This window comes from Gopherus evgoodei, chromosome 15, assembly GCF_007399415.2.
Source record: "Gopherus evgoodei ecotype Sinaloan lineage chromosome 15, rGopEvg1_v1.p, whole genome shotgun sequence".
NCBI lineage: Eukaryota > Metazoa > Chordata > Testudines > Testudinidae > Gopherus > Gopherus evgoodei.
Genome location: NC_044336.1, coordinates 4,447,433 through 4,461,371, shown reverse-complemented (window position 1 = coordinate 4,461,371; position 13,939 = coordinate 4,447,433). Strand labels below are relative to the sequence as shown.

The 13,939-nt window shown below is 45.4% G+C and overlaps 1 protein-coding gene across 5 annotated transcripts in view; it reads right to left on the bottom strand.

Moving 5' to 3' along the window:
• The window catches only part of DNAH9 (dynein axonemal heavy chain 9), a 392,191-nt gene that overhangs the window by 307,213 nt on the left and 71,039 nt on the right, over window positions 1-13,939 (bottom strand). For all 5 annotated transcript variants that reach the window (XM_030534286.1, XM_030534287.1, XM_030534283.1 and 2 more), the window contains 6 exons: window positions 12,778-12,904; window positions 5,928-6,080; window positions 4,889-5,014; window positions 3,730-3,969; window positions 2,265-2,425; window positions 1,334-1,490 (listed from right to left, as the gene is read on the bottom strand). In XM_030534286.1, coding sequence (XP_030390146.1) covers window positions 1,334-1,490; window positions 2,265-2,425; window positions 3,730-3,969; window positions 4,889-5,014; window positions 5,928-6,080; window positions 12,778-12,904 — 964 coding nt within the window. The remainder of the gene's footprint in view (window positions 1-1,333; window positions 1,491-2,264; window positions 2,426-3,729; window positions 3,970-4,888; window positions 5,015-5,927; window positions 6,081-12,777; window positions 12,905-13,939) is intronic.

The window sequence follows — 13,939 nt, the reverse complement described above, 5'->3', positions numbered from 1 at the left end:
GATAACCTATAAGTAATGTAGTAAGCTCTCCCCCCGCCACAGTGTACTAAACAACCTGAACCCAACCTTCTTGGGCCCACTGTAATGGGAAGTCTGGAACGCTAATTGAAATAGGTGTGGTATGCCCGTAGGAGAGAAGGTGCAGGGCACGGTACTACATAAAGGGCCAGTGGGACAAATAAAATAGTAACACTTTCCACCTTAATGCCCGGCCCTATCAGGAAATGTGTCGCCATATGTCCTATGCTTTTCCAGGGATACCTGGGAAGAAGGATCCCAAAAGAAAAAAAAAAGGGGGTGGAGTGTTAGGATATAGATATTCAAGCCTGTGTGCAAAGGCCTGTACTTTAAGAATTTAGGTGTATTCTTCTCACTTAGCTAGTTATAGAGGTAAAAAAGAAAGAATCAAAATCACTATCTGCCTGTATAGGGCCTTTTCTCACTGTGACAGTCTAAGGCCTTGTCCTTAGGCTAAGTAAGGCCTTCGACTAAGCAGCAGAGGCAGCCATAAGCTGGAAAGTGAATGGTCACATTCTTACATTTTAAACTAGTCACATTAAAATAAGGCAATCTGGGGCTGTTAGAAAGATGATCTGATCTATCACCTCCAGAGAAAGGGAAGAGCATAAAAGATGTAAAGAAAACTTAGTCTGATAGCATCCTGTCTGGCAAGAACTCACTTATCGATAGCTGGGGTGTAAAATCCTCATTTCCGTATTGTTCTTTCACTGTCATCTCCACTTCCCTATTGTTTGTCTGTTTAACCTTTGTTTGGTTCTGTGATTGTTTCTGTCTGCTGTATAATTAGTTTCGTTGGGTGTAAACCAATGAAGGTGGTGGAATATAATTGGTTAAATAATCATGTTACAATATATTAAGATTGGTTAGTTAAATTTCAGTAAAATAATTGGTTAAGGTATAGCTAAGCAGAACAAGTTCTACTATACAGTCTGCAGTCAATCAGGACTTAAAGGGGGGGGATGGGGGTGAGGGAATTGGAATCATGTTTCGCTAAGGGGGGGAATGGGAACAGGGACACAGGCAAGGCTCTGCGGTGTCAGAGCTGGGAAGGGGGACACTGAGGAAGGCAACTGGAATCATGCTTGCTGGAAGTTCACCCCAATAAACGTCAAATTGTTTGCACCTTTGGACTTCGGGTATTGTTGCCCTCTGTTCATGAGAGAAGGACCAGGGAAGTGAGCGGGTGAGGGAATAAGCCCTCTAACAAGATCCTTCTTAGTGCCTTAGGCTTTTGAGATGTTTTTCAGTCCTGTCCCTCCCCCTGGATGCTCCCCTGACACAACCTGACCCTGGATCACGTCAGACCCAGTACCTTGTAGTCCATTTGTTCAGAGCAGTTAAACACATACACCATGATGCCAAGGGCGCGTCCCAAGTCTTTGGTTGTCTCGGTCTTGCCAGTCCCTGCTGGCCCAGCTGGGGCCCCGCTCATGGTCAGGTGCAGAGATTGGGTGAGAGTGATGTAACATCTTCCAGCAGCAAAGAGAAAAGAGATTTGAATGAGTTAGAGTACCCAAGCACAGAGTCACAACATCAACGTGACCTACAGGAAGGCTGCTATGGTTCATTGGGCCGCGTGTACTCGAGTAGAGCTCTCTCAACAGGTCACTGACAACGCAGGGTAATGGGACTAAACTCATGTGTGCTGAGGGAGCCCTTACTCTGCAGAATTGAGTCTGCACCTGCAGAGTGAGTTTGCAAGCTGAAAAATCCTCCTGAGCAAGTTACTGCCTCTGCCTTGCTGTGCTTGCTCTAGGGTATACTCAGCATCCTTTACAGCAGAGCTGCCCAAACTCTTCAAGCCAAGGGCTGGATTTTCACAGCAGTCTGATGACTCTATGCCCACTGTGGCTGATCACTGACAGGTGGCTATGGGGCCAGGCTCGCTTGGCTACACAGGAAACCCAGCAACCTGCTTAGTGTTTCACACCAGCACCTGGCAGTCCCGGGTTCAGAGCACTCTGCTTCACCTTACTGTGCAGCGACCCCCTTTGACAGACCTGGGAATGACACTGGTGGATTCTGAAAAGCGCTGCACACTGACAGAGGAGGTACAGGGAAATAGTGTGTGAGCTGCGCTGTGCCGGGCAGCTGGAATGTGGAGAGAAGGAATACACTTGTGAACTATTCTGATGTCTTAACCAACCCTTCTATGCCATGGACAGTGGTTTCTTACTCCCACATGGGAAGCTCTGATGTTGCAGTATGCCAGGAGAAGGGTTCTAGACATTCCGGTGACCCACCTGTCTGTAAGGGGGGTGATCACAAGCCGAGGCGTATTGCCCAGGTACTCGTAGGAGTATAGAAACTGGGCATCACAAATGTTTGCAAAGCAGTGCTTCTCCTCATCAGCCCATCTGTGCCGAAGCTGCGACAGCCAAATGAACGCCTGGGCACTGTCGACCTGCAAATGCACACACATGTTCACTGACATTCAACAAGCAAAGGGTTAAAGATGCTGGGCCAAATGCAATCCTGTTGTAAGTCCGCTGGTTTCAATGGAGTTACCCTGGGACTGAATTGGGCCCAGTGTTTGATGATTACAGCAGGCAACTGCTCAGTGCCTCAGTTTCCTATCAATAAAGGGGGACAAATCCAAGCTCCCTCCCTTGCAGGGGGATGAGAGAACAGATTAAAGGTTCCAGGGCAACATAGAGGAAGGTGCAAAGAGAGGCCTGAGACAAGGTGAACAGGGAAAGATGAGGAAGGAAGGGGGGCAAGACAGAGAGCTGTGCGCGGCTACTGCAGGGGGAGCCAGAGTGGGCAGGAGCCATTTCCTGCGAGAGCCTCCTGCAGGAAAAGGACCATACTGGACAAGGGACGCCAGGCTCCTGCGAGGGCTGCCATTGAGATCAGTGTACTGCTAATGAGGCTCAGCCCACGGTGCAGAGAGCTCCACAGTCAGCCAGCTGTGAAAGCAGCTTGGTTGTTTGTGAGGCGCTGGTGCAGGGAGGGGTATGGATCCCAAGCCCCTTCAAGTCAATGGGAATCTTTCACCTGCTTTCAGTGGGCTTTGGATCCTGCCCTAGAGGAAGACTGAACAAAAGCTAGGGCATGTATGTGCCCTTAAAGCACCTGCCTTTGTGGCTCCCTCGGGGGGTAGGCCCCAAAAGACAAAGTCTGATGTTTTGTTTACATTTTAAACGTGCAGTAAAAACATTGCAGTGTCCAGTAGACTCTACGCACCCTAGCATGTGCTTTATCAGCCCATTAACGCGCTGTTGGAGGCACAGATTCACATAATACACTCACAGCTTGTATAAATGGACCAATACAACACAGCCTATAATGTGTCAGTGTCATGGTACACTGCAGCACTGCGGGTTTATTAGGGAGTTTCAGCTTCTCTCCAAAAATCAACTTGAAAAAGGGAAAATGTTCATGCTCTTGCACGTGAAGAAAGTAATAGAGGGGATATGTAATACAGGGAGGAGGACCAGGACACAAGTGATATAGAGGGGACATGTAGTACAGGCAGGAAGACCGGGACACACGTGATATAGAGGGGACGTGTAATACAGGGAGGAAGACTGGGACATGGGAAGCCACTGGGATGACAACACATTGTCATATTTCAGGAAGATCAAAGATGGCGCCATTTCCTTACTCCATTAACTCGAGAGGTTTGCACTCTAATATCAGACACTGTTAGGACACAGTAAATGACAGTGCCGAAAAGGCGTAATGTCTTGTGGTATATCGGCAAACCTTTTGAGCTATCATCTTAGCTACGACATCCCGAGCATGTACGTCAATAGTACATATGGTCATGATTTTCTGTCTGTCGCCCTTGGAGAGCTGACCGATGAGCATGGTGATGAGAGTATTCAGCTGGGTCACTTGCTTCTTGTAATATTCCTTCATTGCATTCTCATATCCTTCTTCCAGTCTGGCAAAGGCAATTCCAACTTCCGTGGTCCACCAGATCTGGGCACAGGTCAGTGCCACCTTAGAGAAGGGAATTAGTTCATCATCCATTGCATAATAGCCCTGACACCGTGTGTTGTATTTAACAGCATGCTCTTGGCAAAGCTGTGAGGTTGTGAAAAATCAAGCAGCTGCGGCATAAAATGAAAGTATTTCTCAAAGTGGTAATAACAACAACAACAGACACTACAACAGAGAGCTGCATTGAACTCACACCCTGGAACGCCAACATCAGAGACAAGGCCAAATTCAGCAGCTATTCATCAAAACAGTACATCAGTGTCTTTTATATGCCACAGGGTAGCAGGGGAGGGGAGTGGCAGAAAAAGCAATTCACAGGAGGCGATGAGAACCTCCAAGATACAGGAGGGGGAGAGTTGCTTTATTTCATTCCCTTCTGTAGGTTTTTTTCTGCTGCACTCCTCACTCAGCCGCTAGGCAGGTGAAGTACTCACTTCTTCTGGCATGGGACTAACCCCTTCCAAGGTAATGAGCTCTAACACTTGTCAGAGTCTAAGTCTATGTAATCCTGCCTCAGCACGGGAGGATGGACTAGAGGACCTGTAAGGTCCCTTCCAGCCCTACATTTTTATGATTCCATATATGCAGCACTGACCCTTCTGCATGCTGGTCTCATTCTACAGCACCCTGTCATTAAACACACAGATACTGTACCCACACTGAGCTCACAGAACCAAACCATTAGACTCTGCCTGAAACCCCAGCTCAGGAGTCTCCTATGACCAGTGGAAAGCATGTCCTTGGGGCAGGTGGCACATCTGGAGTGCAGAAGCAGTGGCCAGACAGAGCTTCCCTCCTCCTCCCCTGCAGGGACTGGCTAGAGGCCCTGTACTAGAATAGTGACAAAAGAGGCTAAACTGAGAGCTGCTTTCTCTAGAGGGCCAGTCGAAGAGGAGATAAGTGTGGTGTAATCAAATACCTGAGCAGGGTAGTCAAAGAGCCACTGTTCTCTTGGTTTCTCTTCATAAGCAGTCACTCCTTCTGTCATCTCATGTCTCACAGTAGCCCTCATGCTGTCCAGCACATGATTCAGCCAAATTTCAACCTAGAAAAGATATTAAAACACAGTGACACGTCTGGTCCACTGAGGAACTTTGTGCAATAGGTAAATATATGGGACATCTTCCATCCACAAGGCTATGAGGAGAATCAAGCACGTGACGTAGGCACAATCTGCCAGCACTGGCATAAGGTCAGTGCTGGACATGGGGCGGAACTCTTGCTGTGATGAACATATCACAGTAGAAGCTCTCTCCCCAGGCCAGTTCTCTGGGAATTCAGTGTATGTTTTGAAATACAAAGTATCATTCTGTGCCCATCAACTGCTGAATTCGAAGGCCAAAATTAGAGCTGGTCAACAGGTTTCAATGAAAATAAAATCACAGTTAACAAACGGCTTTAATGGAAATGCCTGTGGATATTTTTTCCAAAATTGTGCCTTTTTTCCCCAACAAACACCTCCATCCCCTCCCAAAAAATCCTTGGTTTTAAGTTTACATTTTGTCAGGTTTAATTTTACTTGATTTTTCAGTGCTTGACAGAGAACAAGAGGAGAAAAACCACCATTGTCACTACCGTGGGCAGACAGGCCTCAAACGACACAAAAGGGGGTGACATGTGCAGTAGGGAGGTGCCATTTTTATACAGCACCTTTTCCGACCATTACCACTCTTTAATGGTAGCTCTGCTGGCGGCCTGGGTCAGACAGGCCATCTCATTGTTTCCTTGTACTCCCCGTCTGTCTCCATCGTTGTCTCTTGTCTGATGTATAAATTGCATAAATTGTAAGGTCTCTGGGGCAGGGACCAATGTTGTATTCTGCACCTGTATAGCACCAGTGCAATGTGGCCCTGGGCCATGACTGGGGGTTCCTAGGCACTACAACAACAACTAACAGAGATAAAAGCACCAGCCGCAATCTAATTCTGATGCTAGGAAATGAAGCAGCTTCATCTCACCTGCCCGCTACAGTCACAGGGCTCACTGAAGCTGACATATTCCTCCTCTTTACTGTACATCCCCAGGCCAGTTTTGGTCGGCTTTTGTTCAGAGTCCAGCTGGAATTTCATCTTGGCCATGTTGTCAAACAGTTTGGAGAGATGGCGCTGCACCTGCACAGGGAATAGTAGTAGAGAGGTCATTCAGGTGGGAGGATCTGTGTGTGCTCATCAGCAGGGCAGCTCCCTCATCAGTCAGGGTCCCAAAAATTCACTCTCCTCTCATCCCACTTTGACCAGACCTATCATATGATGGGCTGGTCACATCCTTCTGACACAGCAGGACTAACTCTGTAGCTCTGGAACAGACACAAGCACCATCTACTTCTTCTTCACTTAGAAAACAGAAATACTTTTCAATAGTAATACTCTAGTAATAATGATACATTTTATTCTTTATATTGCAGTTACCTGGCAGGGTCCCTTTTGTACAGCACAAACATACCCCTACCTCTACTTACACACGTGTGCACACACATGCACGTGCACACACAAAGGAAACATTCAGAACATTAAGTGATCAGTCGCAGGTCAGCCTCCCAATGTACAATGATGGTAGGGCGATGGTGAAGAACTTATGTAGTCCTACACTCAGGAGTGCTCTAGGTTTTTGCTGAGCATTGCTGGGGAAGTATTTAGAACCCAGCTATCTCAGCCTGTGGACCAAAAGAGTTGTTACTGGAAGTCAGTTTTGTGCTGGTGAAAGGTGCTCAGCCTTGGAGACTGAAGGCCTCTGCTTTTCCCCAGGAAAGGAACACTATGGAGAGCAGCAGTGCAAGCTTACCACACTATAACCCACCACGATGCCTCCATCTTGCCCTAGAAGGATCACCTCTATGAGAGAAAGACCAAATCAGACTCCATGGCCTGTTCAAAGCTTGTTCAACTCAGGGGCTCAAAAGAAGCAATCAGTTAGAATTGCTTGGGAGGGTTTTTCAATGTGAACAGCTGTCTGCTGGAAGATGAACAGACCACCAGAGCTTTTTCCAGCCTTCAGACAATACAAATTTTAGTCACTGACCAACCTGGGTTACAAGCAAACTAATACCAGAAGTAAAGGCTCAGTAACCTCCTCCTCAAGACATGTGTTCTCAACCTGGGGTCACACCACCATGGAAGTCATGAACTGATGTTCAGCTGGTCACTCGGACCTGCTCTCCCCTACTGCTACAGGAGAGGGGCTCTCTACTAAATCACAGTAAGATGGAAAGGTTGAGAACCCCCATCCTAAGGCACCCAGTCCTCTCCTACAAGCACTGACTGTCTAGAAAACCATATAAAACAAATGGATTTCTCCAATCTATCACAGGTCACTGACTCAGAAAGAGAAAGGATTAAAAACTTTTCAAGCAGCATTGCAGAGATAGACTTTTATTATTAATATGTTTTGCTGTTTGGTTCCACTTACATTCATACTGGGGCCAATCCTGGAAGGTGATGGGCTGCAAGTGGCAATTGGCACTTAGCTCATGGCAAGATTGGCCCCTTGGCTTTTACGATCTTAAGAAAAGGTTTCTGTGATTTATTTAATGTGCAGAACTTTCCTCTTAGCGAATCATCCAATCAGATTCCTATGCCTAGCCAGTCTAGACAGACTCTCTATAGAACATTCTTACACTCAGTTCACACCCCCAGAAAAACCTTGGATATACCTGAATCTTTAGAAGTTCAATGCCAGATCTGTTATGATAATATTGCTGTGCATTTAATCCTCTGTTAGGAATAATAAGACAGGCTCAGAGACTACAATGGAAAGGTTAAGAGTTTATCCATATTTGATCCTGCTTGACATTTACTTGATTTTATTGTAAACAGTTTTAAACAGGTATAACAGACAATGCTCACAGAATTCCTTCATATACCACTGAGCATTTCAAGATGGTATTTTTTTCTGTTGCTCTCCTGTTTTTTCCCCTCTATGTTTGTGGTATTGATCAAATGCATAACTGTAAGGTTTCAAAGGTTGAAAAACCAAGGAGCACAGAGAAACTATAAGAAATATTATATGTTAGCAGAAAATAATGGCATTTCTATATATGCACTGTGCCCTGACTAACCTGAATTTCATATAATCATATATCTCCTTATCTGACAGGTTTCTTAATTGGAAGAGGTTCTCCACTAGCTAACAAAAAAAATAGAAATGCTAATAGATTCTGGATTGAGTAAAGCTCAGCATTCACTATGAAAACATCTGTCAATTTTACAAGCCAATTTCAAGATTAATCAAAACATGGCACCACAGCCCTGTTATTCAATTGCTAATGAAAACAGGTTTAGCTGGAGCTTCCCAACTGACGGGAGGTATGTCTACACTGGAACTATATGATTATGTTTCCGCTCATGTAGATGTACACAGGCTAGCTCCGACACAGCTAGCACACTAACAATAGCAATGCAGTTGCAGAGGCACAGGAGGAGCTAGCTACTTGAGTATGATTCCCATCTGAGATGGTAGGTACATACTCAGGCACTACCCCATCCTGCCACCTGCACCACCACGGCTACCCAGCTAGCTTTAGTGTGCTAGTGCAATCAGTGCTAGCATGTGTACACCTCCAGCTTCAGTGTAGACATACCCTGGGTGCACACAGCTATCCCACCAATATCCTGCTGTGCCTGCCAGGAGCTCTGACTTAGCTGTGTCATGGTATAGACATCCAGGTATTACAATGACAACAAACTCCTATAATAGTAATAATCAATCTCACCTACATTGGTGGTATATTCACTAATGAAAAAGCGAGCTAAGGCGAAGCTGAGATTTTTCTGCACAACTTCTTACCACACACTTCCAGAACACAGGGATTCCAAAGCACAAACTGTAACAACGAAGGTAATGCCTCCCATACAATGCACCCTGACAACTCCCATACAATGCCTCCGATACAACTCTTCCCCACTGGGGACAGGAAAAGGAAACAAAACCTAGGAACCCTGGGAAATGCAGTTAAGAGAATTTCTTTAAACAGAAATATTGTTGCAACTTTCTATATAGTGCAGTTCCTTCCCACCCCATGCCATAATCCAGTCAATCATGTGGATGTCATTCCTTGTAGCAGTACCTTTAGAATGACGTGACTGCATTGGCAAGTCCCTAGAAATACTGCTTCTGGAAGAGGCATTTCCTGAATTAGAACCTCCAGAACTGATGTCCCTGATGGTGATACATCCACTCTATTAGCCTAGGTCTGCATACACAAGAACTGGAACTCATTAGAGCTTGATTTGCATTTGCTTTAGCTAAGGTCATCATTTGATTGAACCCCTGGATGGCCCATAGTTTATAGTTCATACTGTTCTCCACTGTGTGTAATGGGTCTTCTGTGGCTGCCTGTAAGGGAGAAACACCTGCTACATGTGCACTGCTTTCTAGTCAACATCATCATTCACGGAGCAGAGATTATTGGGAGTCTTGTTCAAACTGAAATATGCCACAGAGAAGTCTCTTTAAACAGCACTGAGCTTTCCTGAAGACCTTTGAAAAACACTTGCCCTAGAATCTGCCAACCACTGTCAGCCATATGCCCTCATAAACAGACATCCATTTACAAGCTTGGACTTTCAAATACAAGTTTTGTTTCATTTTCAACCACAACCACCGTAACCACTGCACTTTTTATCACTATCAGCTCCATCCAGAAGCATAATTGGCCAAACCGCCCCAGTGCATCCTTGTCAGAGTGCAAAACCCTTCTCAAGAGCTGCTGCTTAATGGTAACCCACACTGAGAAAATACATGCTCCATGGAAGGTCAAATGAGTTCAAATGGGAACACTGTTGTGTTGCAAGCCTGCTTCTTTGAAGAGAGCATCTTACCAAGATTCTCAGTCTTGGCTCCCAGCTCCTCAGAGCCCAGCTGTTGGGAATCCCCTAAGTTATTCACTTTTTTGTTACCCTTCCAGGCAGTGGGGGTAGAGTGCAGGCCAGGCCTCCTATTGAACATAGCATGCCAACGTGTCTTGAGTATTACTGCTGGCCTCCATTCATTCCTGCCAGCCCTCTGACTGTGCAAAGGCAGGGCTCCCAGAAAGTCAAGACTGAGACAACAATGTGAGGAGGGGCCTGCCATACCTGCACCAGAGGCTAGTCCAGAAAAGTGTAAAAGAACAGAGCAGCCTTGCTGGATGGGTTTCCTGGCCCAGGTACCTCTTACCTGTTGACCCTACAAACAGTGCTTAATGTGTAGTGAAAAAGGTGCCACGGCTCAAGCAATTTTTTTTTACAATCATAACTGATGCAGCCAGGCCAGAGGTGCTGGGAGTATGAACTGCCAAGCCTAAAGGTGCCCTGGCACAAATTAAGCCCCAGTTGCGAATCCCTGAAGCAGATCTAACTGGAAATGTTGATTGTACTTACAAAGTAAGCTCTTCAGAGCTGGGACCATCCTGTACTCCACGCATGCGCAGTGCCCAGCAGAGTGGCACTAGTACAGAACAAAACAAGGAATGATAATGACAGCATCAGCTGTCTGGAGCACCTTTGGTGGGGACTGGGGAAAGGTCAGGTCGTCCCATGCCCTGCAGTCACTGTGCTGATGCTTCTCTGGAGTCGAGACGCATTTCGCCTCAGAGGAGCTCTCCAGATAACTTGAGCCATCATCAGCCTGCCCCTCCACCTGTGCCTTCCCGCTTGGCACCTCCTGCCTTGGTCCTGTCTCCTGTGTGGAGATTCCAGCCCATCTGGAGCCAGAGATCATTGCCATGAACCTCAGATGCCAAGGACACTGAGGAGCCATCAATTAGCAGGGGTCTTGGCTTCCACTGGATGGAGCCCTGCCTGGCACAGTCATTGCTATCACTGAGCTCCGTGCTCAGAGATCAAGGCTGACTGAGATTTAGATTTGAAGATTTCCCCTTTGAAGCACTCTGAGCAGGGCAGCAAGGGTGGCATATAGTGTGGTGTCCCCGGGAGCCTAAATTGTCCCTTCTCCTCTACAGGATCAAACAACACAAGAGCAACAGGATTGTCACCAGTCTCACACTAAGGCGCCCAAACTCAGGGTGAGAATTCTGCAAGATGGAGCCTTCTGAAATAATTAGTTATTTTAGGTCTCTCAATTTTGGGGTGCCCAACTGGAGACTCTTTCAAGGGCAGGTGCTTGGCATTTTCTGGAAATGGCCCAAAACTAAGCCATCCAAATTCACCAGTCATTGTTGCAAGCTTTTGCTGAGATCTCTAAAGAAAATATATTCCTTCAAACCTCAGAGCCTCCGAGCACAAAATTCGTCCCTCGAACAGTGTCAAAAACATACACTAATCAGACTTAAAGGAACTTCATTAGAACAATCGGTAATGTTTCCCAACATTTAGAGAGGAGAATATGATGTACATCCTGCCATCTAGTGGAAAATTATATACTATTAACTATAGAAATTAAAAACAAGGAGGAATCCTTGTGGCACCTTAGAGACTAACAAATATATTTGGGCATAAGCTTTCATGGGATATAACCCACTTCATCAGATGCATGGATTGGAAAATATAGTAAGTGTGTATAAATATACAGCACATGAAAGATGTAGCCCATTCTCAACAGTTAACAAGAAGGGATGAATATCAACAAAGGGAAAATTATTTTTTGCAGTGACCTAGCCACTCCCGATCTTTAATCAGGCCTAATTTGATGACTAGTGGTGTTCTGTCAGCCAGAAGGGTACCCAGAAGTCATCTACTACAGGACAGGCCCAACAAAGAAAGTAACAGAACACCACTAGCCATCACCTTCAGCCCCCAACTAAAACCTCTCCAGCACATCATCAAGGATCTACAACCTATCCTGAAGGACAATCCCTCACTATCACAGATCTTGGGAGACATGCCAGTCCTCATTTACAGACAGCCCCCAAACCTGAAACAAATACTCACCAGCAAGTACACACCACACAACAGAAACACTAACCCAGGAACCAGCCCCTGCAACAAACCCCATTGCCAACTCTGTCCACATATCATTCTAGCGACACCATCAGAGGACCCAAACACATCAGCCACACTATCAAGGGCTCATTCACCTGTACATCTACCAATGTGATATATGCCATCATGTGCCAGCAATGCCCCTCTGTCACGTACATTGGCCAAACTGGACAGTCTCTATGCAAAAGAATAAATGGACACAAATCAGATATCAAGAATTGTAATATTCAAAAACCAGTAGGAGAGCATTTCAGTCTCCCTGGACCACTCTGAAACCTGTGAATCTCCCTGGACACTCAATAACAGACTTAAAAGTCGCCATTCTTCAACAAAAAAAACTTTAAAAACAGACTTCAACGAGAAACTACAGAACTGGAATTAATTTGCAAACTTGACACCATCAAACTAGGACTGAGTAAAGACTGGGAGTGGCTGGATCACTACAAAAAGTAATTTTTCCCTCTGTTGATCCTCACACCTTCTTGTCAACCGCTGGGAATGGGCGACATCCACCCTAATTAAATTGGCCTCATTAGCACTGACCCCCCTTGGTAAGGCAACTCCCATCTTTTCCTGTGCAGTATATTTATACACACTTACTGTATTTTCCAATCCATGCATCTGATGAAGTGGGTTATATCCCACGAAAGTTTATGCCCACATAAATTTGTTAGTCTCTAAGGTGCCACAAGGACTGACTCCTTGTTGTTTTTACTGATACAGACTAACACAGCTACCCCTCTGAAATCTATAGAAATTATTGTTCATGGTACGACTGGTGAGGAACAGAAAAATATTACTTTCTAGAACAAGCTACAGGCATGTTTTAGGTTTGTCAGTCTATCCGCCACTCCACTGTTCAAAGGCAAAGGCAATAATGTGTGAGACTTACTAGCTGCGGGTTGGTGCCATTGGAAAGAATGTCCAGTAAATCCGCAGAAGAAATGAAGTAAAATCTGGGAAAGGCCAACCTCTTGGTGTCCAAGTATTCAGCCAAGGCCTTCTCACACAGAGCCAATCTGGGGCAACAAAGCAGAGATACGAAGTCCAGAATTAACAGACACATATTCTCCTTAGCACCTAATATTGCAGTTCACGTTCAGAAGCAGAGTTGTGACCCCAAAAATTAAGAAGTGACAGAGGCTTTGTCTACACCTAAAATTTACTTTACTCTAACTACATCACTCAAGGCTGAGAAAAATTCTGCACACTTAATGCCATAGTTAGGACAACTTAAACCCAGCGATAGACCTTAGTCAAGGAAAGATTCTTCCGTTGACCTAGCTACCACCTCTAGAACAGGTGGATTACCTATGTCGATGGAAAAACCCCTTCTGTCGATGCACAAAGCGTCTCACTATCGTGGTTCATCAGGAGTGCTGTAGCTGTGCCACTGGGGTGGCTGTAGCATAGACATGGCTACAGACTCCAGGCAATTCACTAGGGACATATCCAGTGTTACTGATTTTATGTGGAAGGTTCCCAGATACTATGGTGATGGGCAGAAATATAAAGCCCTCAGAGAGATAAGTTGAGAAGGTTCCTGCAGTCTTACCCAGCCTTCTGAGACTACTCACAACTCCCACAACCATGTTCATGTTGGGATGAAATTTCTCAAGCTTGGTCTGACCTAAATCTGTTCAGCTGTTTGAGTTTATGAGATCCCAAACTTCCAATTTAAATCTTGTGACATTTTTGCATTCAAAACTACAAATGGCTAAAATTATAAATTTCACAGACAGCACTTAACTACTCGTCAGTGAGGAATATGGGCCTGGTACAACTGAAAGGTTTGTTTTAAATTAAAATGTTAGTAGTGGAATATTACTGATCAAAACAGTCTTCACACTGAGTTTTTAATGTGCACTTCCCAGTCAAATTAGCAAACATAGTAACTGAAAAGTGTTTGTTTATCGGTCTCAGTGCAACAGGACATTTCTCAAAGTACCTAGCACTGTCATGTGGCAAGGCTACCTCTGCAGCACTGAGGGGCTGAATTTAAACACACCATAATTAAAGGTCTCAGAAGAACATTGACACAGCTATGCTGAAAA